Source organism: Eucalyptus grandis, chromosome 10 (assembly GCF_016545825.1).
Source record: "Eucalyptus grandis isolate ANBG69807.140 chromosome 10, ASM1654582v1, whole genome shotgun sequence".
Classification (NCBI taxonomy): domain Eukaryota; kingdom Viridiplantae; phylum Streptophyta; class Magnoliopsida; order Myrtales; family Myrtaceae; genus Eucalyptus; species Eucalyptus grandis.
The window spans coordinates 19,852,515-19,876,917 of NC_052621.1; the positions used below are offsets into that span (position 1 = coordinate 19,852,515).

Sequence of the window (24,403 nt, forward strand, 5' to 3'; positions counted from 1 at the left end):
GCTTGACCTTAGGGACGTCGCTGGGGGTGGCAACAACTGCAGGCTTGATGGCGAGACCTCGGACGTGACTGAAAAAACCTGCAAGAAAGTGAAGCAAAATTGGCAGAGCAAGGGCTGCGAGCGCTGGGATCATCAGAAACCAGCAAATAAGGAACAAACGACTGGACGGCAACTTGATTTGGGGCTGAGGCTTGTCGGGTTAATTGATCTCGCTTGACTTTCTTTTCGGATGGTGTGCTTTCTTCAATGCATGACTCCTCTCCACGTTTCCTCCTTTGACATTCTCTAGTGCGTCCTCTTCAATGTGCACGTCCTCATGTATGATCTTCCCTTGCCCAGATTTTCCTTCAAATAAAACAATCAATATTGGAGAAAATAAGTAAGAGAATCTGCGCTTGCCAATGGCACCCCTGGTCGTTGACGGATAGCCTTTTGGAAGGCTATAGTGGCTGGTGCAGGATGGTCTCGAGCACAGGGAGTCGCGGACCGGCACGGCGGCGACTTCGTCGGACTGGTGGAGCGCCGTCGGGTTGCAGCGACTGGTGAGGTGGCAAGGATCGGCGCGGCTTCAGCAAGCGTCGGCGAGGGATAGCATCGGGTCGTCGGGCAGAGGCTGCAGCAAGGTGGTGCGACGCTGGGTGGGCGTCCGGATCTGGAGCGGTGGAAGCAGCTCGGGTAGTCGCTCGGGTGAAGGCAACGAGCTTGGCGGCGAGATCGGCGTTCAGAGCTCCAGATCGGATGGTGGCAACGCAGGCGAGGGCGGCGCGGTGAACGACTCGGATCTATTGGCGTCGGGGTACTACTGCACGGCGGTGGCTTCGTCAGATCGTTGAGCAACGGTGCGAGGAGGCTCGGAGCGGAGATGGCCGGCGGCAGGGGCGTCGCTCAGACGTATGGTGGCTCGAGGAGCTGTGAGTGCCGGCGATTGCTTGGTCGCCGCAAGTTGCAACAGAGCTGGGCGGAGGCTTCCGGCGTTAGTGGATCAGGCAGTTAGGGACTTTGGCGAAGGAGTCCCCGAAGAAGACGACTGCAGCTTCCTTTTTCTCTTTCTTTGTTTTTTTCTTTTCTCCCCTGCCGCCTCTCTCACGTCTCCCTCACTCTGCCTTCGTACCCTCTCTCTCTTTCACTTTTTCTCTGCTTTTTCACTGTTGCTGTCCCTTCTCACTTTTTCAGCAAAAGCAAGCCCCTTTGACTCTCACAAAACCCTAAAAAAGATGGAGAATTTTTCTCTTTTCGGCTTCTCTTTCCTTTGGCCGAGCAAGATGAAGAAAACCCCCAATATGGCCGTATGTATAAATCTGTGTGGCCTCCTCCAAACAAATTGCACGCGAGGTATTATATAGGTCTAAAAATGTATCTCTACGGTATATATTTTTCCTTTTTTGTTCGCGCATGATACCCCTAAATATATCATTGAAATATATCCACCTTGTTAATATTCCCTTTTGTATTTTTCACATATTCTATCCAAAATTTTCCTTTTTGCTCGAAAATACATCATTTGGTGTATACTGCCTAAATGTGTAAAGAATCTGAACGAAATATGTGAAAAATTTTGCACTCGCCGTCGGTCCAATAAAATAAACAAAAATGTTCCTAAACTATATGCCATGTGATTTTATTTTTTTAGGGATAAAATTAACTCCTAATTTTTTAAATGTCTAAATGGGTTGCCAAAATTTAGGTGTCAACACAAGTTTACCATGCAAGAAAGCTATTTTCATATTGAGTTGTTTCACCTCTAAATCATGTATAGCAATTAACACAAGCAAAACCTGAATAGAGCTGTGTTTAACAACAAGTGAGAACACACCATTAAAATCAACTCTCTTAATCTGACTATAGCCTTTAGCAATTAGACAAACTTTGAACTTGATGTTTTCAACTCCAAGAATACCTTCATTTCTTTTGAAAACTCATTTACAACCTACAATTTTCTTTTCTTTTGGTGACTTGACAAACTCCCAAGTTTAATTTGTTTCAAAAGATTCCATCCTTCGTTCATAGCAACTGACCACTTTGTTGAATTTTTTGAAGAGCCGGCTTCTTTGTAGGTTTTAGGTTCACTATACTCTATTGACTTTGCAATGGAAAGAGCATAAGCAACAAAATCTAAGAATCCATATTTCTGTGGAGGTTTCACCGTCCTTCTTGGTCTATCTCTGACAATAGAATACTATTCCTCTTCAGGTTTTTCAAACTCAATATTATTTGTAGATGACTAAATTGGTTGCAAAGAAATTATTTCAAGCTCTACTTTCTCTGCAACACTTTCCGAATTTTCATCACAAGATAAAAATGATTCTTTCTTAGGATGAAACATAGTAAACTCATCAAAAGTAATATCTTTGTTGATAATAATCTTAGATAAGTTAGCATACCAAAATCTATAACCTTTTACACCAAAAGCATAACCAAGAATGATGCATTTTTTTGCTCTAGGCTCTAATTTGCCTTCATTAACATGTGCATATGCTGAAAATCCAAATACTCGAAAAGAAGAATAATCAGCAGGTTTACCTGACCAAACCTCCTCAAGTGTGAGCACTCAATAGATGTGCAAGGAGAACGATTTATCAACCAAGCAGCTGTATTGACTGCTTTAGCCCAAAACTTTTTGCCTAAACTAGCGTTAGACAATAGACATCTAGTCTTTTCTAATAAGATTCTGCTCATGTGTTCTGCAATACCATTCTATTGTAGTGTATTCACTGTTGTATAATGCCTCATAATACCTTCAATTTTGCAAAACTCATTAAACTTACCTCCACAAAATTCCATCCCATTATATGTTCTCAACAACTTAATCTTCTTACCAGTTTGTTTCTCAATGAATGTTTTCCATTATTTAAGTGTAATGAAAAACATCACTTTTTTGTTTTAAAAAATAAACCTAAACCTTTCTTTAAAAATCATTAATGAAAGTGAGTAAATACTCAAACCAAGGCCTTTCAAAGGAACTTTCTTTGGCCCTGAAAATCAAAGTGAATATAATCCTAAGTGCCATTTGTTGTGTGAATTCATGTCTTGAAACTAATCACTTTCTATTTTCCAAATGCACAATGTTTACAGAAATCCAGTTTTTCAATTTTCTAATCACACAAAAAACCTCTCTTACTCAGCTCCTCCATTCCTCTTATACTCATATGGCCTAATCTTATATACCATAATTTAATATTGTTTGATTCTATCATAGTGGATGTGATTCCAATTGAACCAATAACTATAGTTCATTGCGATTGATACAAGGTGTCATTTTTCAATCCTTTCAACAATAAAAATGAACCTCTCGTAATCTTCATAACTCTACCTTTAGCTATAAACTTACAACCATTAGCATCAAGTGTACCCAAAGAAATGAGGTTTTCTTCCAATTAAGAATGTGTCTAACATTATCCAAAGTCTTGGTGATGCCGTCATACATCTTAATGTTGACATTCCCAATCCCAATTGCTTTTCATTTAGCATTGTTTCCCATTAGAATAATTCCACCATTAAATTCTTTGTACGTGAAGAACTAGTCACAATTAGGGCACATGTGATACGAACAACCTAAATTAAGAATCCAGCTATCACTGAATTTTTATTTTTATTTATCATCTACAACCAATAACCAATCTTCGTTTTCTTTTTTAAGCAACACCAACTTAAGTAGGGTTTTCGTTTCCCTGATTCTATCTGATCTAGTAGTTCTTATTGTTTTGTCAATTTGCATTTCTTTGATTTTGCTTATTCATATTTTTCACTTTGTTGTTTTTCTTTTAATGTTAGACAATTTATCTCGATATGCCCCTTAGACTTACAATAGTTGCAAATTAGATACCTATGGTTTGATTTTGATCTGAATCTGCCACCATTACTTCTCTCAACAGACTTTCCTCTAGCAACTAAATGAGCCCCGTGATCATTACTTCCTTCAAAAGTCAATTATGTATCTTGTTTTTGCTTATTTAAGAGACTAGTCTTGACATCTTCAACATCAATAGTTTCTTTACTAACAATCTTGGTTTCTCTAAAATTCTTATGAGAAGAAAGTAGTGAAACTAACAATAAGAGAGCTTGATTCTCATTTTCAACCTTAATATCAATACTTCTTAATTTAGAGATGATAGCATTGAATTCATAAATATGAGATTTAAAAGAAGCACCTTTAGCCATATGAAGAGTGAAGAGTCGTTATTTGAGCCTCAACCGATTGGTGAGAGGTGTTATCAAAAAATACTTTCCAATTTATTCCATAAACCTGTAACTATTTTATGATCTAGTATCTCCTACATAACAGCATTCATGAGGCACAACTGAATAGCAGACATGCCTCTTTCATCCAGCTTTTCTCACGTTTCATCTAACGTGCTTTCCAGTTTCTTCCCTTTTCCTAAACAGAGTTTTCTTAACCCTACTGTGTAAGAACAACCAACATATGAACTTGCCATAGATTGAAATTGCCGCTCCAATCAAACTTCCTAATATCAAATTTCGTTGTTGACCTTGAAGCCATAATCAGAAGATCAAGAAAACCCTAAGGCTCTAATACCAGTTTGTTATGGTAGATGCGGAAACTAAAATGAAATTGAAGTTGAGAATAATAAAAGAATATTGGATTTTCGTGGAAACCCTTGCAGGAAAAACCACAGGGGAGAAGAAGCAAAATCCACTATAGAATTTCAAGGATTACAAAAGATGGCTATAAAAAGCTAAAACTTTATATGTCTCAACTTCTTGAACTAATAACTTGAGAAAAATAATATTTATATTGTCCTCAAGCCCTAACATTGACCCAAGCCCATTAAAAGAAAATTAAAGACATACTCAACACAAACTCTATTTTTGTAAGATACATAGATCTATATGCTATACTTTGCAATATTAATACATAGTTAGATGAAAAAGTTATAGTCTGTGGTCGCAACTATCTTGGTAATTAATATGTAAATGTTCTTCTACTTGACTCTATTTTTGTAAGATATATACATATATATGCTATATTTTGCAATAATAATATATATTTAGATGAAAAGTTATAGTTTAGGATAATATTTAAATGTTCTCTTACTTATCTATAGATATATACTATTTAAAAATATCCATATAGGCTGAAAGTAATATTCCATGGTTGCGCCTATTTGATAATATGAACATTAGCAAATTAAAGAAGAACTACTAATTTTATTTTATTTTTTGGTTGAAAAAGAACTACTGACTAAAACAAGCAATTTATTGAAGAAAACTCAAAAATGTTTCTATGACATAATAGTTCATATATCGTCAATATATTGTGTTAGAGGATCTTTAAAAAAGTTAATAACATGACACCATCTATCTAACTAATAAATAACATCAAAGGTTCAATAAAAGAAATTCATCACTAAAGAATTATGGCCCATCCCTTACAAACAAATGAATGTTACAAATTCAATGAATAACTATACAAAATAAATAAATAAATAAATATACTGGAAGTTCTAAAATCTGTTGCTAAAATATAATTAAGTTTTAAAACTTTCAATAAGTACTATCAAATCCTAATCAAGTCTATTCATTAACTTCATTCAATTTCATTCATTGAAGAAGCTGACGTGACTTTTTATTATTTTTCGAAGTGATATGCACTAATGTCGTAGTCATGTTAGCCATTTTAGAACAAAATTAAGATAAAACAAATGGTTAATATCACGAAAAATCTCAAATTGGCACACAGGACAAATTTACCCAAAAATAATTTTTTTAATTACAAAAAGCCTTAAACTAGTGCATCTATAACAGATTTACTATTTATTAGTTTCCGCTAAATTATATTAATATCATGAAAACTATAAACTATTACACCTATGATAAAGGGAGGGTAAAACTTCAAACGGGTACGTCTATTAACTGCCACACACCATCCAATTCAATAATTCGACTATAAAATTTAACAGAAATTAATATAAGATAAATTTATCACATGTGTACAAATTTAAGGATTTTTGTTGGTCAAAAAATTAGTTTATGATATATTTGTCATAAGTGTACCAATTTAAGATTTTTCGTGACATTAAATTGTGTTTGGTCTGTCGGTGAGATTGAAACCCTAGATGTTAACTTGGAGGGTAGTCGATCGTGAATCCAACCACGAGACCCGATGGACGACTGTGGCAATGAGAGGTTAAGGTCATCTTGCATGGTCCAATGACTTGCTCGAACTCCATGAATCACGAAACCATGACCATCCAATTTGCAGATTCAATTTGATACTGAACTCTTTCCCTCTCGGTTGTTGGGTAAGGGATCTACAATCATACTCAGACAATGCCATGTTTGTTTCTAAAGAGACGCCATCAGTTTGACTCAACTAAAGTGTTCATTTTACATGTCATAGCCGTCTACCAAGTTAGATCGTCACATGAGCTTCTTTGGACATACAAGTCAACCGTGCTATTTTTGTCCTTGATTACAAGTTGGTACCTTTGTTTTGGGTCCTATTAAAAGTGTGCTTGCTTTTCTCCTGAAATGATTACTCGGTGTTTTTATTCTCCTTATATGTTTGAAAGGCGGGGCTAATTTTTCATGCAGCGTGTTTAATAAGTGGTAGGGGTGTGCAATCGGACCGGGTATACCCAGGAACTGGATTGGCCCACCCGGAAAACAGGGTTGGGAATTGGTTCCCGTTGAAACCAGTCCGGGAATCAATTCCCGTTGAAAACGGTCCGGGAATCGGTTCCCAAAATTCGGAACCAGTTTAAACCAATCCGAGAACCGGGTCAAATAGATTACCAACCCATAAACTGGTTCTCAAACCGGTTTTGTAAGTATAGGTCCAAAACCCTATTTTCCCCCCTTATTTCTATTTTTACTCTTGCAACCATACAACGTTTTTCCTCTTGACTCTCTCAAATACGCACGGCACTCCTCCTTCGTCGTTCCTCTTCCTCACTTGCTTCCCTCCCTCATCGGCTCCCTCTTGCACCGTTCGATGGACAGACGTTGTTCGTCACCGCCAAATTCTTGTGTATCACGTGGATTGACTCACCTAATTTCTCTTTTGTATGAAGATTTATGCTTGCATAAATGAGTAGCTTCATGTAGTAGTTGTGGGAATAAGACTAATATTAGACCCATGTTCATTGCTAATTATTTACCTTATGATTTTAATTATTATAATTAACCGTGTGGATCCTTAATTTTTCGTTTAGTCAAAAAATTCATGTATTTATCTATTATAAATGCTTAATGTTTCTATACAAATTAGGAGAATTACGTTATTTTCTTGCGTATTAATATAAAATTTGAAGTCGTATAAGATATTGGGAGATTGCAAAATAAGTTCCAATGTAAATAGAGTTGACCTTGGAACCAGACCAGAAAAACAGGATGGGTCGGGTATAGAGTCCAATACAAATAGAGTTGGGTACAGAGTCCAAAAAATGGGAACCAGTTATAATAGGGTCCAATACAGGGTCCAGGTCTAGACCCTACCCACCCTGGACCTGATCACCCCTAGTAAGTGGTCAATTCTTGGCTATTTCCCTTTTTTTGTTCTTCCGAGCAAAAAATAAAGAAATATGTTTGGTAATATTAACTAATTTTTCTACTCCTAGGAATAGATTTGGAATATAATCAAAAAGTATAAAATAAAAAAAAAAAGTTACTTTATTTCCAAAAATAATTCTAGAAAAAACATTTTCTTGCTTTTTCTCTTGTTTTTTTTTTCTTTTTTTTTTGCCTCCTCTAGCCGATCACCTGGCTTGATGATGGCCAGCGGGCGGCCAGACGCGAGCTCCAATGACCTTGTCGAAGCCTTGTGATGGCTGGGTGAGGTCATTTTCACTTTGGCTGGGCAGGGCTTGACCTCACCCAAATCTAGCAAGGTCCAACCTTGCTAGTGGTTGGGCGAGGATTAACCTCGCGCCGGTGGTTGGGCGAGGATTAACCTCGCTGGGGCCAACAAGGCTTCCCCAAGGCGGGCAAGGTTGTCAGCTAGAGGAGGAAAAAGAAGAGAAGGAAAAAAGAAAAATCTCACAAAATTATTAAAAAAATTAAAAGAAATTCTTAGTCACAAAAAAAAAAAAAAAAAGTGAGTGTCGTATTAAACGCGTTCCTATTCTTTTTTTTTATTTCAGGAATATAAATTTTATACAGTTACCAAATACATTCGAATGCTCGGAGACTCATTTAGGGTACAAAATCCGAAAAAAACCATTTCTAAGTAAAAATTATTTCGGAAAATAGAATAATTACCAAACACTGTTTTTTTTGTGTTGGATTCAGCCTTACAAATGAGTTTTAGGTATCTGGGCTATGGCCCCCGAGACCTGGACCACGGCACAAGGATAAAAATTACGGAAACCAGATGCAACACATACTACATAGGCCGTGGTCTTGAAAGGTCCAATCCATGGAGTCGCCAACGAATTGCCCATGTGTAAGGCAGCACCGGTGTCGCTTTCTCCAGCGAGCCACAGAGGTAGCACATCGGATGGTGACATGCGTGAACCGAAAGGAAAGCGAACAAAGCCTGTCGTGAACACAATGGGAGAGGGGTTCATAGTGGTGGCAAGGAGCTGGCCAGCCACGGAGGAATAAGAGGATGATGGCGGCAAGAGCCATGATGGGCGGAGGTCCGAGGAGGGAACACTAAGTTGTCCGTGTTTTCAGGCTAAGTTATCGTATGCAAATGTTTAGTAAAGTGCTACGTTTTGATAATTAGGCATGATTCTCACTAATGCCCGCATTAGAGGGTGCGGGCCTGTCTCAAGAAGAAGAAATGATCTCTGAACTCCTTGGGCTATGTATTGTCCGCACCGCACCTTACTCAGTTGAACACCTTCAGTTCATTAATGTCCTTTTAGAGCGACTCGGCCACTGAGTGGGTTAGCAAGCGTTCTAACGAGTCAAGAATTACTTATTGCAGTCTTACATCTCTGTATCAACAGTTTCAAATTCTATAAAATTGTAGGTCTAAGAGAGAGGAATTATATTCTAAAATGACTAACGACATGTTTTCTTTTTCGAATTGAGAAACCTGAGTATTTCATTCAGCAGAAAAAGGAAAACGAGAAAGAAAACACTAGATCAAGAAGCTTGTCCTATGAATGTACATACGAGAGAGAGAGAGAGAGAACTTTCACAATTCCCTGGAAGGATTAACAGGAACCCACTGCAATTGGAGTTGGATCTCTCCGCACTCCACGTTGCGGAGCCTGAGGAACATGTGCTGCACCACTTTGCCGTTGCTCACTATGATGCAGCTCTCCTCGGCCAGGCAATTTTGCCGGTTCGGCAGGACTCTCTTGACCACAGTCCCATCTTCGAGGCCTTGCAAGTCCGCCGCCATCCTCACGGCTTCCAGGAGTGGCCTGATATCAAACTCCGCGTCCCCCATTTTGTCATCGAGGCTGAATCTGTCCCTGTCATACACGGCCTGCAGTGAATGGAAACAGTCATTACAAAGAATCAGAAATCCTCGATATGCATCTCTGTCGCTTCACTAATTTGATGCAGTTGCAGTAGTCACTTACGAGCTTCACAGGCAGATCTGGATCAGCAACAGAGAGAGTCAAGTTTTCGTTCCACTCGGGATTGAGATTCTTCCTCACAACACGAGTCCTCAGTTTCTGCAAGACATAGACAACAGGGTTATCAGTTCAAGCCAACGAAACTGAGGGCCTCGGGCTTTGATCTTAGTTACCGCACCATGATTTCATCCATGTCGACAAGAAAAGCAGTAATAAATCAGATCGAATCGAGCATTAATTGAAGGCATGGTAGATTTCCTCTGGCTTTGATAAGAATTGGATTAGTTTCAGCTTTCTAGCCATGGACTATTGATTCTTTTTCGGGCAAGAACACAACTGCAGTCATCCTTTCATCTATGACAACAACTATCACGATTCGTGCTCAAGATCGCCGTGTCTATTCAAAACAACCACAACAAGCACCACTGTACTAACCACGGGCTCGATCTGACTAACATCTGAAAATCAGCATTATCATAAGCCAAAGAACACACCCAGAAAAGAGATTTTGCTGAAACAGCGGGCGAAAAGAACAAAGAAAAGAGCACGAAAATCCAGTACCTGCTTGCCCATCCTGACAACGACGTAAGGATCGCTGCTTCTGACGTCTCTCACGGCGAGGTTGATTCCTCTGCTGATGTGAATCTTGAGGAGGCCCAGCGTATCATCCATTAGATCCCGGAAGGCCGAATGATTCTGGGGTCCAATGGGTCTTGAAATCAGTCGGGTGTTCTTGCCGGACGGCGGAAGACGGGTGCTGCTGTGGATCTGCTGTCGATGCTCCCGCTGATGCCAAGACTTTAACGCCGCTAGTCTGGCTTTGATTGATGGGCTCTTTTATAACCCCCCATTAGAGGGATAAATCGTCTTTTCTACAATTTTTTCCTATAAATTGTGGTTGGATGTGAAAGGGGGAAAAAAGGGTCACGCGCGCTCAGCATTATTATTGGACGGACGCGTCGGGTGAGCTGGCCCTCAGAATGAATTTTTGTGGTCCTATACATCCTAAGTTAGGGAAGTCTTCTTGGACCCTTGGAATCACATGCGTGTTAAACACATTTGCTGCAGACTACTTTTGGAATCTGATCATCTATTATTTTTCGAACAAAAAAATACTATTGAACAACAATCACAACATGAGATGGGTAGTAAATTAAGGAAAAATGATATAAATGATCAATAAACTTTAGATAAATGTGTAATGTGGTTCTTAAATTTTTAATTTGTTCAATATAATCCTTAAATTTTTTTGTATATATTCAATTTAAGCCCTAAACTATATTGACATTTTCGATACTATTCTTACATTTGAATTAATGAAAAGATTATATTGAATATTTTCAAATAATTTATGGACTAAATTGAACATATATTGAAAGTTTAAATATCAGATTAAATAATTCAAAAGTTCGAAAAACACAATACATTTTGGGGAATAAATTAAAATTTTAAAGAATCATATTTTATATTGAATCAAAATTAGGGCATACTTTATATCATTATCTCTAAATTAAACTCTGTCTTATAAAATGGTAGGAGATGATTTTAGGAATCATTCTGAAAAATAGATTGTTACAGCTTGCCAGTTTCCGGGACAATTCCGGGTCTAACATTGGAATCTCCGCGGGTTGGCTGACCAATTTTTGCTGCAAGATTGTTTGTTTCCTCGTTTTCTGCTACTTTCTGTTTTGTCTTTTATGTCCTGCTCCGCTGCATCACCCGACGGATCGTCTCCACGCGGACGGCCCGTAGGTTTCTAGTCTCACCACTGGATGTTTTCGTTCGATACCATAAATTATTGTGCCGCCTGCAGCCAGGACGCTCAATAATCATGTTGAGATGGGTTTGTTAAACCGAATCTTGTGGAAAGAAAAGTAATTATAAATAAATTGCTTTCCTATTTAAATTAGAAATTATTTACTTATTAGGGGCCAATCATTTTTCACGTGAGGGTTTGAATTTCTTAAGAAAAGATTATCCATAAAATTTTGAACCTTCTGTTTTTTTATTAATTTAGTCCTAAATTTTTCGATTTTCCTATCCGAAACATTTTGATAATTTGTTCTTTTAGTTAATACAGCCAATTTTAAACAAAGATACCTAACATGAACGCCAGTAATGTCACATAAGACGGTCGGTACTAATGCTGATAATGACCATTTGTGTCAAAACCCGACAAGCATCTTCACGTGAATGGCCCATAGGTTTCTAGAGGCACTTCCAAATGTTCCATACAACACCATTGACCATTGTGCCGCTGCTGTCAAGACACTCAATAATCATGTTGAGATGGGTTTGTTAAACCAAATCTTGTAGAAAGGAAAATAAAATACAAATAAATTACTTTCCTATTTAAATTAGAAATTATTTATTTAGAGGCCAATCATATTCACGGAGGGTTTAAATTTCTTGGAGAGAAATTGTCTGGAAAGTCCTAAACATATTATACTTTTATCAATTCAGTTCTAAACTTTTCAATTTTCCTAATTGAATCCTAGATATTTTGATAATTTGTTAATTTAGTCCATCCGGTCAATTTTAATAGGAGATAATTGACTTAGACCCGATAATGTCATATAAGACGATCGGCACTAACGCCGGTAGTTACCATTTGTGCAACACCCAACGAGGCATCTTCACGCAAACAGCTCATGGGTCTCTAGAAGCGCTTTTGGAAGTTCCACACTGTTAATCAATGTGCCGCTTGAGCCAAAACACTCAATACTCATTTTTAGGGTTTGGTTTTTTTTTTTTAAATGTTTTCAAAATTTTATTTTTCAACTTTCAAGATTTGGACAATGGAAACTAAATTGATTTACAGAAAAATATTTTTCTTTGACCAAAAAATATAAGTTTAAATTGGAGGAATATAACTTCCCTTTTTGATAAGAAAGAAAATCAATTTCCCTATATCACCATTTAAAGGAAATAGAACCATTTTTCCATGAAAATGAATTTTGGAAGATATTTTTTTATCATAAAATTTTCAGCGAAACAAATCTATTCTTAGTAGTCATTCGACAAGCTTCGCAAAATGGATATTTCATGAGCTGCGAAGGTGAATTAGTTTGTGGCATGATGCGTTCATTGGACGTCTGGAAAAGACGATTTGAAAGTGCTGGAGCGGTCGCGTCGACAATCAATGGGCTATTGGGTACAGAATGTTGAAAAGTCAAAATCTCCCGTTTGGATCAAGCTGTTAAATGTGGATTCGCAGTTAATCACTCTTGTTGGCTAAGCTGTATCGCAGTTACCCTTACAATGCTACTTCTGAAGGTTCTTATTAATGTCTTTTGCAAAACCCTGTGCTGAGATTGATCCCCAATCAGCGCCTTCTGTTCGGTGCTTGGAATGCAACCATTTATCTTTTTCTTTGGAGGGAAAAGAATTTTGGTGCTTCATGACAGCTGTACTCCTCAAGCAAAAAAAGTGTCATGTGAGAAGTCTTTGCAGCCCATTAGACTTTGTCTGAATTGGTTTTTTTCTGTTTTGTACTGGCATGTAAAAATATAGTATTTCGGTCGCCCCATCTCAGCCGTTGAATTCTCAATTTCATCCCTCAATGTATCTCATCTTGCCTCCATATCCAGCAGCTGATTTTCCCCTTTCTTTATCAAAAGATTCATCAGGGGGATCTCTCGTTTTTCTGTAGTAGTCCCTTCTCTATCTGTCTTATGGCTTTAGAAAGCTTTATGTTTGCTCCAATCTGCCAAAGCCTAGCAAAAAATACTCTCCAGCTTCTTCCTCAAACCCTCTTCAGTTCTTCCTCCCAAAACCCACTTTTCTTTCACTACTTTTAAGCACTCTCATCCTCCAGTTCAAAAGAGCCTTGAATTTTAATTTGCTCTTCCTTTTAGGACGAGTAGCACTAAAAAAAAGTGAATAGGGGATATGATCAGAAGAAGGGGTAGGTAGTGCATAAGCCTCCGCATCTGGATAAGTTGCTTAATCATGGAATAAAAACTCTATCCAACCTTTTCTTTTGTTTTTTCTTTTTCTACAAAATCATCCCCTTCCCTTTTGTTACACTAGGTAAATGCACATCCTTACTCTCAATATCCAACGGCAAACATTTATTTAGTAGATCTCGTAAAGCAACCATTCCATAACTTCTAGCTTGTCTAGCTCTAATCTTCTCCGAATGATAAGTGGAAACTTCACTGAAATCCCCCAAATAAATCCAGGGTAAAGGGTTCACAGTACTCCATGTGCAAGACTTCACTTGATCCCATACCCTTATTCTTTCCTGAAAGGCTGCAGGAGCATGCATAAAGGTCATTCGCATGCCATCTCTAGTTTAGTCAATTCACATATCTCATGAAACAAAATTACCCGTGACCATTTCAAAAACAAAGATACTAAAGCATTCCACCAGATAGCCTTACCACCCCCCAAACCCACAAGATCTCTGACAAACAGGTGCTGATACTGAAGCCAACATTTCTATCCAAAACATGCCTTTGATTTTCAGTCTCTATTAAGAAGATTATTGAAGGCTTTTCTTGAGTCACCTAGGCTCGAAGGGTCTGAATTCCAATACAATAAACATTATCCGGTCCCTTGGTGGTGTATTAGGGACAACCATCAAAGCCCAATCTTTCATCTCAGTGGATAAATTCATGGGAGTTTCTATCAGTTGAGATTCCTCAACCAAGCATGACTTTGAAGACTTCATTCCATAAGGTTCATATCGACCTACTTCTTCCTGAACCTTAGCTTTGCTTGCAGATTGTTTTAGTTTTGGTAATACTTCCAACCACTGGTTCAGTTTCTCATCGCACAGAAGGAGCTGATTTCCCTCTTACGTCACTAGAAGGGGCGGTATACTTCATCTTATCACCAAAAGCACACTGACGCATGCGTGTTTTCCAATCAGGGAGGGGTTCTGGGTTCCCATAATGTACAATTTACATTGTATAAATAGGGATTCAGGTATAACCTTTTCTTCCTCATTTATCACAGCTTCCTTGGAGTGAAAATTTTTCCAAAATTGGCTCAAATCAGCAATCTCAACTCTCAACCACTGCTGAAAGCAACTTTCATTACTCTTCCCTGCCTTAGATTCATCAAAGATAATCTCTTCGCAGTATCCCACGTAATGACCTGTTATCCACATGAGTAATAAAAATGTGGAAGCCTTTCAGAGCTTCCTCATGGTGCTCTGAAAGGCAACTCTGGAAGGCGTTGATCATTACTTTCGTTAATTCATGGAAAGAAAATAAAAAAACCAGTAATTGCTACCATTGGTGAAGTGACCTGGAAATGATACATTGAAAGTTGAAAGTGTCTCATCTTACATGCCCAATAAGTTAAATAAAGAATCAAAGAATTATTAGGAACTCATTCAGAGCTTTCTTTGTACATTGAGTTGAATTTGCAATTATCAAAATTGACAGACCTAGTCCTCCTACAGGCCCCTGGAACCGGGAATGTCTATCCATTCAAGTTGTAGCTCAACCTCGCCACGCTCCACATTGCGGAGCCGGAGCACCATGTCCTGCACTACTTTGCCATTGCGCCACACAATAGAGCTCTCCTCTGCCAAGCAGTTGTCCCGGCCTGGCTTCACTCTGGTGATCACGGTTCCGCTCGGGACGTCATCCAATCTCATCCTCAACGCGTCAAGAAAGGGTACGATGTGGATCTGAGCATCCCCCATCTTGTCGTCAAGGCTGAATTTGTCCTTGTCGTAGACCATCAATTTTATGGAAAGGCTCGGGTCGGCGATTGCGAGAGTCAGCTCGTCATTCCATTCCGGGTTCAGGTTCCTCTTGACCACCCGAGTTTTTAATTTCTGCAAGAAGCATCAAGAATTTAATTGGGTCAGTTCAGCTGAAAGCAAAATATATGACTTTAAACAACTTAATTTAAGAGAAGCAGAAATTGCGGAGGGGGGACATTGACATACATGTTTGCCCATTCTGATGACAACATAAGGATCACTGCTTCGGACGTCTCGGATCGCAAGATTAACTCCTCTGAGGACGTGAATTCTCAAAAGTCCCAAAAGATGTTCCATTTTTATGAGACAGATTTACTTTTGTCCTCAGATAAGAAAGAGTGAAATTAATTGCTGAAGTTGGACGGAGGCGGTGCTGCGGGGGCGAAAACTACGTGCTTCTGATATCTTTTTCTGGACGAGAAAGAATGCGAACTGGGAATTTGCTCGGTTGTCTGATGCCAATGCCCAATGTCCGGTCTGGTCTTTTAATACTGAAAGGTTTGAGGCACAAAGAGAATGATTGCCGCGTCATATGCATCTTGGTTTGACTTTGACAACTTGACCGGGCCATGTCATCAATTCAATAATGAGAACACGCACTTTGGACTGCTTCAATTTGCTCCTTCTTCTGTACAGTGAAGAGTTCGGTCAATGAGGCAAGAAGACCGAGCTCAACAAGTTGTGATGGCGATGGTTCACCTCCGCCCAAAGGCAGGCGATTACGGGCTATGCATTGGCTGCTTTCGATGTTAAAATTGGTAGTGTGTGGGGTCTTGTCCAGACGCCGACGAGATGGTCAAAGGTGAGAGCGAGGGGGACGATGTGACCCTGTCCATAATCCTTGAGCCCGTAGTTTTTTGTTCCGGGACGGCTTTGTCCGGGTCTGCTCATCCCTGAAAGGTCGAACATTCCGGCGATAGCATCTAGACCGATCTCTGGGATGCTTTAATATGTCTTTATATATATAACAATATTGTAAGATTTTAGATAAACTATATAAAAACTGGCCAATTATATTCAAATTCAGAAAATAATTACCCATTCTTACCACTCTATTTTTTTGTCTACCAAATACATGATATGAGTGCTACATTTACTTCGTGGTAAATTACAAGGGAGAAAGTGCGACCTTTAGAAAAGCAATTTCGAATGGGAGACAAAGCCCCGATTGAGTAATAGATAAGACCAGATTTATTCTGGTTAGCATATTGTGTGATTACTTATAATATTTCTTTTGGGGCCTCGGCCACCGCGAGAGGGGATCAGGTTGGTTTGAATGGTATCATAGTAGGCCCACCTTCAATAGATTTATGATTTGTAGATGGCTAGGCTTATAAGCCCATTGGCATCCGATAAAGATAGGAATGATTGCTAAAGTGAAACGGCTTGAAGAAGGCACTGCTCCTGGAAGGATTCTAGGATAGTGTAGGGGTAGAAAGAGAACAAACCACATATCGATTATAGAGAATATGGTTAGATGATGCAACAACATTAATCCTTTAAGTAAGGGAGTTTGCAATAGTCCAAAAACCTCCATAATCTTACATTGATGAGAGAGACCATGTTAAGTGATTTATTAGTGAATATCTATCCCAAATAATGGTCATTTTGTGTGGTTATTCAAAACACTTCTTTTAGATTGGCTATGATCCACTGAGGCCAAATCCCTAAAGAGACCTCATATTTGTGATATTGTCCATAAAAATCTAGATATGAACCGATTTGAACAACGCCATCCTTCGACAATTGAATCGTCAACAACAACGACCTCTATCTAGGGCAACGAGTTAGATGGCGGTGAGAGCTTCGCTGCCCAAAGAGAGACAATTCGAAGATAGTCCCCTCATTGGCCCTGGCACTGGGTAGTGAAGCAGCAAAGGGTCGCCGTTGACAACACTGGCAAATGCGGCAGTTATGCAGTTGGTAGGGCCAAATCGAAATCCATTTGAGTGAAAGCATGATAAATCTACCCTCTCACATGAGCAAAATCAAGGCAAATTTGCCATGCTCCAATCCAACGATCGACCCTGCCAAGGTTTAGATGGGGCCACTAACAAGACACAAGATCCTATGGTCGATATTGACAAGCTTAGATCTAATGGCTAATTGTTGACACCCAAAAGATGACTTGTCTAGCGCAAGCACATGAGCATCACATGAGACTGGATGGTCATGTGAATACCATGTGGGTATTGATACAAGTGAGCTAATTTATTGATAAGTACGGGGATCGATATATTGATTGATAGTGGTACCCATTGATGCCATAAATTCAATTATTGAAATAATGCAGTGAATTATAGATAGTTGGTAAAATGAATATTAGTAATATTTGTTGAAAGAATGTCAATAAATTGTTATGAAATTTAAGATTGATAAGACCAAAGGCACACAATTTGGGAGAAAACAATTACCATTCAAAAACCAAGTCATCCGATGAATCAATTGAGACTAGCTATTTTGGAGAGAATAGTTATTGTCTTAGGACAAGTCGTCCAATGGGTAGGTTGAAGTTAGAAACACACACATATAAAAGGTATTTACTACCTATAAGAAAGATTGCCGAGCATACACTGATCACAAGGGACCACGTCATAGAGCAATTTGTACGTGTGAAATTTAGAAACTTGGAGATAACTAGCAGGATTGCAACTGCTGGGAATTGTCAAAAAGCAGTACCATTAACCATTATAAATACTGTCAATTGCCCACCAGGAACCCTTACGCACAAATCAAACAAAATGTTATCTTTCAATTATTACTCCTATATTGTACTTTAAATTTCCTTAGTTGTAGCTTCCTGATTCATATCATCATTTAAATTCCAATATTTTACTTTTATGTTCTAAAGCTATGTCTTTCAACATAGTTTGTCTACATCATGTTATGTCATCAAATCTGTAATTTCTAGATCTTGCCATCAATTATATTCCAACTCGGTTGGGAATTGTACAGTGTTGTTTAAATCAAAGAAATCGATCTCCTTCATACGAGATATCCTCTATTTTGAGTTAGTAGAGGACCTTGGTTTCCTTAAGTAAAAGTTGAAGAACTATTTTCAGTGAAAGATATTTTGCTGTGGGAATAATTTTGGCAAAACATCAACAAAGGTGTTGATTTTGCGGGCATAAAGTCACGGGAGGGTAGACTCGCCTAGCAGATCGACATCCGGATTAGATGTCAATATTTGTTTTAAAACTATTCTGTTAAAGTTAGTGTTAAGATAACGATATGCCGTCACAGTTTAGACTAGAAAAGTCTTCAAGAATTTATATAGAAAGTTTTTCCAGGACCGACGAAAAGTATTTCGAACTTAATACTATTATATTCTCATTATCCCTCTTTGTTCGTAAGCATCTATGTCATTCCCTACATTTTATTATGCTGTGATAAGTTTATCCTGTTGACCAGAACAATTTGACCGACATTCGTACCGTTAAGGAAACATGGTTTTCTAGAATATCTCCGTCTCAATTGCAACGTGGAGAAAGAACTAATGGAGTTCCTCCCAATAGTAAGGTTGAAATCTATCCTCCATATTCCAAACGTGAACTCCATTGGAGTTTCCATCAGTTGAGATTCGTCAACCAAGCACCCCTTTGGAGTCTCCATTCCATAAGGTTCATATGGACCTTGGTTTTGCTTGCAGAATGTGTTCAGTCTTGGTGATTTTTCCAAACATTGGTTCAGATCCTCATCACGACAAAGAACTGATTTCGGTCTTGCATGACTAAAGGAGCGGGTTGCTTTATCTCGTCCCCAAGAGCACACTGACCCATGTCTGTTTCCTAATCAGGGATGGGTTCTGGGTTCCCGTAAGGGACAATTTGCATTGTATGAATGGAGGATGCAGGTATGACCTCTTCTTCCTCATTTACCACGGCTTCCTTGGAGTGAAAAATCTTCCAAAATGGTCTTAAATGTGCAATCTCAACTCTCAACCACTTCCGAAAGCGACTTCCATTTCTCTTCCCTGCTTCATATTCATCAGAGACAATCTCTTCGCGGCATCCCACGTGATGACCTATTTTTCCGACATGAGCAATAGAAATGCAGAAGCCTTTCAGTCTTTCCTCATGGTGCTCTGAAAGGCATTGATGTTGATACTGGGGTTTGACATCAATCTCCTAAATAGGATACGATGGCATTCGCGAAGTTGTGACAGCTCCAGGTATTCTTTTCATGTCCTCATTTAACCGTAGTTTCCCTAATTTTTTTACACAGGGCTGCGACTTTGTCGCTTGAAATTGGCTTCGTCACCCACTAAGATCAGCCCACAGGGAGGGTACAGAGAAAGCTCTACTAAAGAGAGAATCATTGCTTTCGTTAATTCATGGAAAGAATTTAAAAAAAAAAACAGTAATTGCTACCAAATTGGTGTAGTGACCTGGAAATGATATATTGAAACTTGAAAAAGTCTCATCTTACATCCTGTATAAGTTAAATAAAGAATCGAAGAATGATTAGGAACTCATCCAGAGCTTTCTCTGTACATTGAGTTGAACTCGCAGTGATAAATTTGACAGACCAAGTCCTCCTAAAGACCTCTGGAACCGGGAATGTCTATCCATTCAAGTTGGAGCTCAATCTCGCCGTGCTCCACATTGCGGAGCCGGAGCACCATGTCCTGCACCACTTTGCCATCGCGCCACACAATACAGCTCTCCTCTGCCAAGCAGTTGTCCCGGCCTGGCTTTACTCTGGTGATCACAGTTCCACTTGGGACATCATCCAATCTCATCCTCAATGTGTCAAGAAAGGGTGCGATGTGGATCTCAGCGTCCCCCATCTTGTCGTCGAGGCTGAAATTGTCCTTGTCGTATACCATCAATTTTATGGAAAGGCTCGGGTCGGCGATCGAGAGAGTCAGATCATCGTTCCACTCCGGGTTCAGGTTCCTCTTGACCACTCGAGTTTTCAATTTCTGCAAGAAGCATTTGGGTCAGTTCAGCTGGAAGCAACATATAAGACTTCAAACTACTTAAGTTAAGAGAAGCAGTAATTGCAGAGTGGGCAGATTGACATACATGTTTGCCCATTCTGATGACAGCATAAGGATCACTGCTTCGAATGTCTCGGATCGCAAGGTTAACTCCTCTTAGGACGTGAATTCTCAAAAGTCCCAAAAGATGTTCCATATTTTATGAGACGGATTTGCTATTGCCCTTAGATAAGAGAGAATGAAATAAATTGCTGACGTTGGAAGGAGAAGGTGCTGCGGGGGCGAAAACTATGTGCTTCCGATTTCTCCTTCTGGATGAGTTGCAAACTGGGAATTTGCTCTGCTGTCTGATGCCAATGCCCAATGTCCGGTCTGGTCTTTTTATAATGAAAGGTTTAAGGCGCGAAGAGAAATGATTGCCTCGTCGAATGATCCTGGGTTTGACTTTGAAAAGTTGACCGGCCATGTAATCTATTCAATAATGATTAGGCGCAGTTTGAACCGCTTCAGTTGGCTCCTTCTTTCGTACAGTGAAAAATTCGGTCTGTTAGGCAAGAACTCAGCAAGTTGTGATGGTAATGGTTCACCTATACACGCAAAGGCAGGCGATTCCGGGCGATCTATGCGCATTCGGGTCCTAGCTGGCTGCTTGGAATGCCAAAATTGGTGGTGTGTGGGGTCGTGTCCCGACGCTGACGAGACGGTCAAAGGTGAGAGTCAGAGGGACAATGTGACCACGTCCATGATCCCTGAGCCCGAAGATTTCTGTTCTGGGACGGCATTGTCCGAGTCTGCGCATCCTTGAAAGGTCGAACATTCCGGCAATAACATCTGGACTGATCTCTGGGATGCTTCGAGGAAGAAAGTACTTGGCTGCTATCCGATACAATTGGCCTCCCTCGTAAGTCATAGCAGCTCATTGGAATGGATTCTATCTATTTATTGGATTTAGTCCGATCGATCTAGAGGGCATACTTTTCTACATCGGCACAGTGCAATCGATATTTCACTATTAGAGCGCTATCAACAAAACTAAAACCCAAGACCATAATAGAAAAGCAAACTCGATTGTCATTTAAGCCGTTACTTGTTGATGCGAAGAGTCAAGGGGGGCAAACTATTTTTGGGAATAGTAAATTTATGTAGCTTTGCGGAGATGGGTTTACGGCTACATGTATATCTAGCTTTATACAAATTGTTATGGACCTCTAGATTGTAAAATGTAAAACCTTGGACTTTCCAGCTTTGGACAATGCCAATCAATTATAGTTCAATCAAACATTCTTTCCACAGAGAGAGAGAGAGAGAGAGAGTTTTAGTTAAATCGAACTATGGATTCTAGTCTTAGAGGATCTAGGTCTCGTTTGCTTAGTCGGAACGAAATTTGAATTACATTTTGTTCATTTTAGAATAGCTAAGAGAATAAGAATAAGACCACACATCAAATAGGGAGAATTTGGTTGGGAGACACCGAAGAGGTTAGTTCTTTTAATGGGAGAGTTTATACGAATTCGTAATTCCATATCGGATAAGAGAGGTCTTATTAAATGGTTTATAAGCGATATGTATCCCAAATAAATGTCATTTTTTGTGGTTAGTTAGAGTATTTTTTTAGGGCAGTTACAATCCACGGGGACCAAACCTCTAAATTATATTTCACGATGTTCCATACAAATTTAGAGCTTAGCAAATTTCAACAATGATAATGCTAGTACAAACACTTAGAGGGGGTGAATAAGTGTTTAAAAGAAACTTTGATAAATAAAATAAATTTCAAACAAAATCTGAGTATCGAATAAAATCTGATAAATAAGTCAACAGACTTCTGATAAATATTTAGAATCAGATCAGAGATGGAACTAATTTTTATAATATCAAAAAGAATGCAATAGATCTAAATAAAGAGAGTTAAAGAAAGAGAAGATTGCGCACAAAATTTATAGTGGTTTGGCTTAGATCAAGCCTATATCCACTCTCCCACGCTGATAGCCTTCTAGCTGAAATTCACTATAGCATCAACAAAGAAGTACAATTTTTGAGTGCAAACACTCAGTGGAAGATCCATTTTTACTCACTATGTTTTTTTTTGTGATTTTTTCTTTTGAATACAATTTATAAGGACCGCCGATGAAGAACAAGTAATTGGAAAGATTTTAGACTTTGGAATTTCAATTTTCACGTCTCTACTTCAAATAGACTGAATGACCTCCTTAAATATTCTACATGCCTCACTAGCTATTGGCATTTTCCAAAGGAATTTTTTTCAATTAATCCATTGAACAAAATCGACTAAAGGGATCTTATAGCAATTTGAAGATTGAGATGAAAGTCAATTAATTCTGATTACTCATACAATCAAAATCTAGGTTTTCAAAGTAGATGCTTCCCAAAAAGGAACATGTCTTCAAGATTGATTTCATCAATTTATGATTGATTCCATCAACGTATTTACAGAAGGTACATGAGATTCTGCGACAGAGAGCTAGATGTTGTAAAATAAATTTCTAATGCTTCATTCTAAATCTTTATCGCAATATCAATAAATTTAAATCTGATTTCATCTTCGTTCTGGACATAGTTTCAGTCTGGATTGTGTTAGTGTGGGAAATACTTCTGGAATAAATAGACTTTGTCAAGAGTCTGCGATATAACTTTAGAAGTATTATGTTCTTCAAAATAAGAATAAGAACTAGAAAGTTTTGTCAACTTTAAAACTTGGTAGGAGTTTTCTCAACAATCCCCCCATTTTTTTATGGTGACAAAACTTTCATGCAAATTTAAGCATAATATAAATGTTATCCTGCAAAATAATACTTTAGCAACACAAGATAATAGATAGAGATAATAGATAGTAAGCATTAAACGAATAACATTTTTTAAAGTCTGGTCCACACAATAAAATTTGCATAAAAACACACCACGCCAATAAAGCATAGAAAACACAAACTGCAAACACAACCAGCATGTCAAAACTTCAAATATGCAAAAGTCTCCCCCTTTTTGTCAACAGAAAAAAAGGAGAAAAACAAACAAACACAAAGAAAATAGAAAAGAGATTGGGGGTTCCTTAGAACACGAACAAGTCGAAAATCCTCCAAAGCATGCATGGTCTCCTCAATCTTGGTCAAACACTGATGAAAGATAGTCTCAACCTTAGCCAAATTTTGAGTGGCCTATTGATTCATGTTTTGAACTTTGTTATCAAGAGACTATACATTTCCAGACAAAGATTCTAAGGTAGTACCGAGAGTAGCATGCAACTTTTGGATTTCAAACTCCATCCCATATTATTCTGCCTTAATCTTCAGAATGAGTTTCACTGTCCAAGGATAGTTTGACTCTGGTTCGATTTGGAAACTAGCCTCTGCAAGTTGAATTGGAGGGGTATCCAAAATTGAAAGATTATTGACCTGAACATTTGAGGTACCTTGCTCTCCCTGAACATTATCCTCTTCGTCCTGACCTCCAGGAGATTCTTTAGGAAAATGAGATGCATAAATGTCCTTTGCATCTAGAGGAGATCGACCGACACCATCACTTATAGCTAATTCTACAATCTAGTCATGAAAATGAGTTTTCTCACCCATTCCCCCTATCTCAATGGCTTCAGTCTGTAGAAGAACTCTTTCTCCTTTCTACATTCCTTTTCTTCCAGCATCGGTTTGTTGACTAGTTTCCTTGTTCTTCTCTCCAGCATCTCCTTCATTAAGTTTCCTTGTATCATCTCATTCTTTATCAAAATGCTCCTGCTCCTTATTCAGAATTGCATCTCCCTCTCCTTCATCTGAGTCATCCTCCTCACTTTCTTTTTCTCTAGTGTCCTCTCCTTCACTTTCCTCGTTTGGATCTTTCTCACTCTCGTTTTCTTCTTCTTCTTTTTCTTCAAAATCAACTATACCAGCAACAGGGTCTTTCATGGCAATATTTGCCACAATACCAGAAATAGTCTCATCTTCATCATCTACATCTTCTTCATCTTGTAGAAGAAGAATAGATCTTTTCATTTTTGGAATACGCGAGATGACGCTCTTTCCTTTCCGTTTTTTTTTTTTTCAGCTGTAGATCCTTCTTCATAAATTTTAGAGCTCCAAAGATATCCTTTAATCTCATTTTTAAGATCATTTTGAGTCCAATTTGCATTGAAAGGATGGTTATGGAGCAAAAGCTAGAGTGCGGTTGAATCTAAAAGTGTTTGAAAAATCTAGTCACCAAAGCTACATAAGGAAGTTGACATTTCTCCTTTAT

General features: G+C 38.7%; 3 protein-coding genes across 3 annotated transcripts; all 3 read right to left on the reverse strand.

Moving 5' to 3' along the window:
• Positions 1 to 8,938: 8,938 nt before the first annotated feature.
• On the reverse strand, positions 8,939 to 10,337 carry LOC104422148 (protein C2-DOMAIN ABA-RELATED 2). Its single transcript, XM_010034384.3, has 3 exons — positions 10,056 to 10,337; positions 9,498 to 9,593; positions 8,939 to 9,400 (listed from the first exon to the last, which is right to left on the reverse strand). The coding sequence occupies exons 1-3, from the start codon at positions 10,164 to 10,166 to the stop codon at positions 9,104 to 9,106; spliced, it is 504 nt and encodes a 167-aa protein (XP_010032686.2). The 5' UTR covers positions 10,167 to 10,337; the 3' UTR covers positions 8,939 to 9,103.
• A 4,448-nt stretch (positions 10,338 to 14,785) lies between these two features.
• On the reverse strand, positions 14,786 to 15,655 carry LOC104422149 (protein C2-DOMAIN ABA-RELATED 4). The gene is made up of 2 exons (XM_010034385.3): positions 15,403 to 15,655; positions 14,786 to 15,288 (listed from the first exon to the last, which is right to left on the reverse strand). Exons 1-2 carry the CDS (start codon positions 15,511 to 15,513, stop codon positions 14,902 to 14,904), a joined length of 498 nt encoding a protein of 165 aa, XP_010032687.2. The 5' UTR covers positions 15,514 to 15,655; the 3' UTR covers positions 14,786 to 14,901.
• A 4,020-nt stretch (positions 15,656 to 19,675) lies between these two features.
• LOC104422150 (protein C2-DOMAIN ABA-RELATED 4) lies at positions 19,676 to 20,497 on the reverse strand. The gene is made up of 2 exons (XM_010034387.3): positions 20,244 to 20,497; positions 19,676 to 20,140 (listed from the first exon to the last, which is right to left on the reverse strand). The coding sequence occupies exons 1-2, from the start codon at positions 20,352 to 20,354 to the stop codon at positions 19,754 to 19,756; spliced, it is 498 nt and encodes a 165-aa protein (XP_010032689.2). The 5' UTR covers positions 20,355 to 20,497; the 3' UTR covers positions 19,676 to 19,753.
• Between the last annotated feature and the right edge of the window lie 3,906 nt (positions 20,498 to 24,403).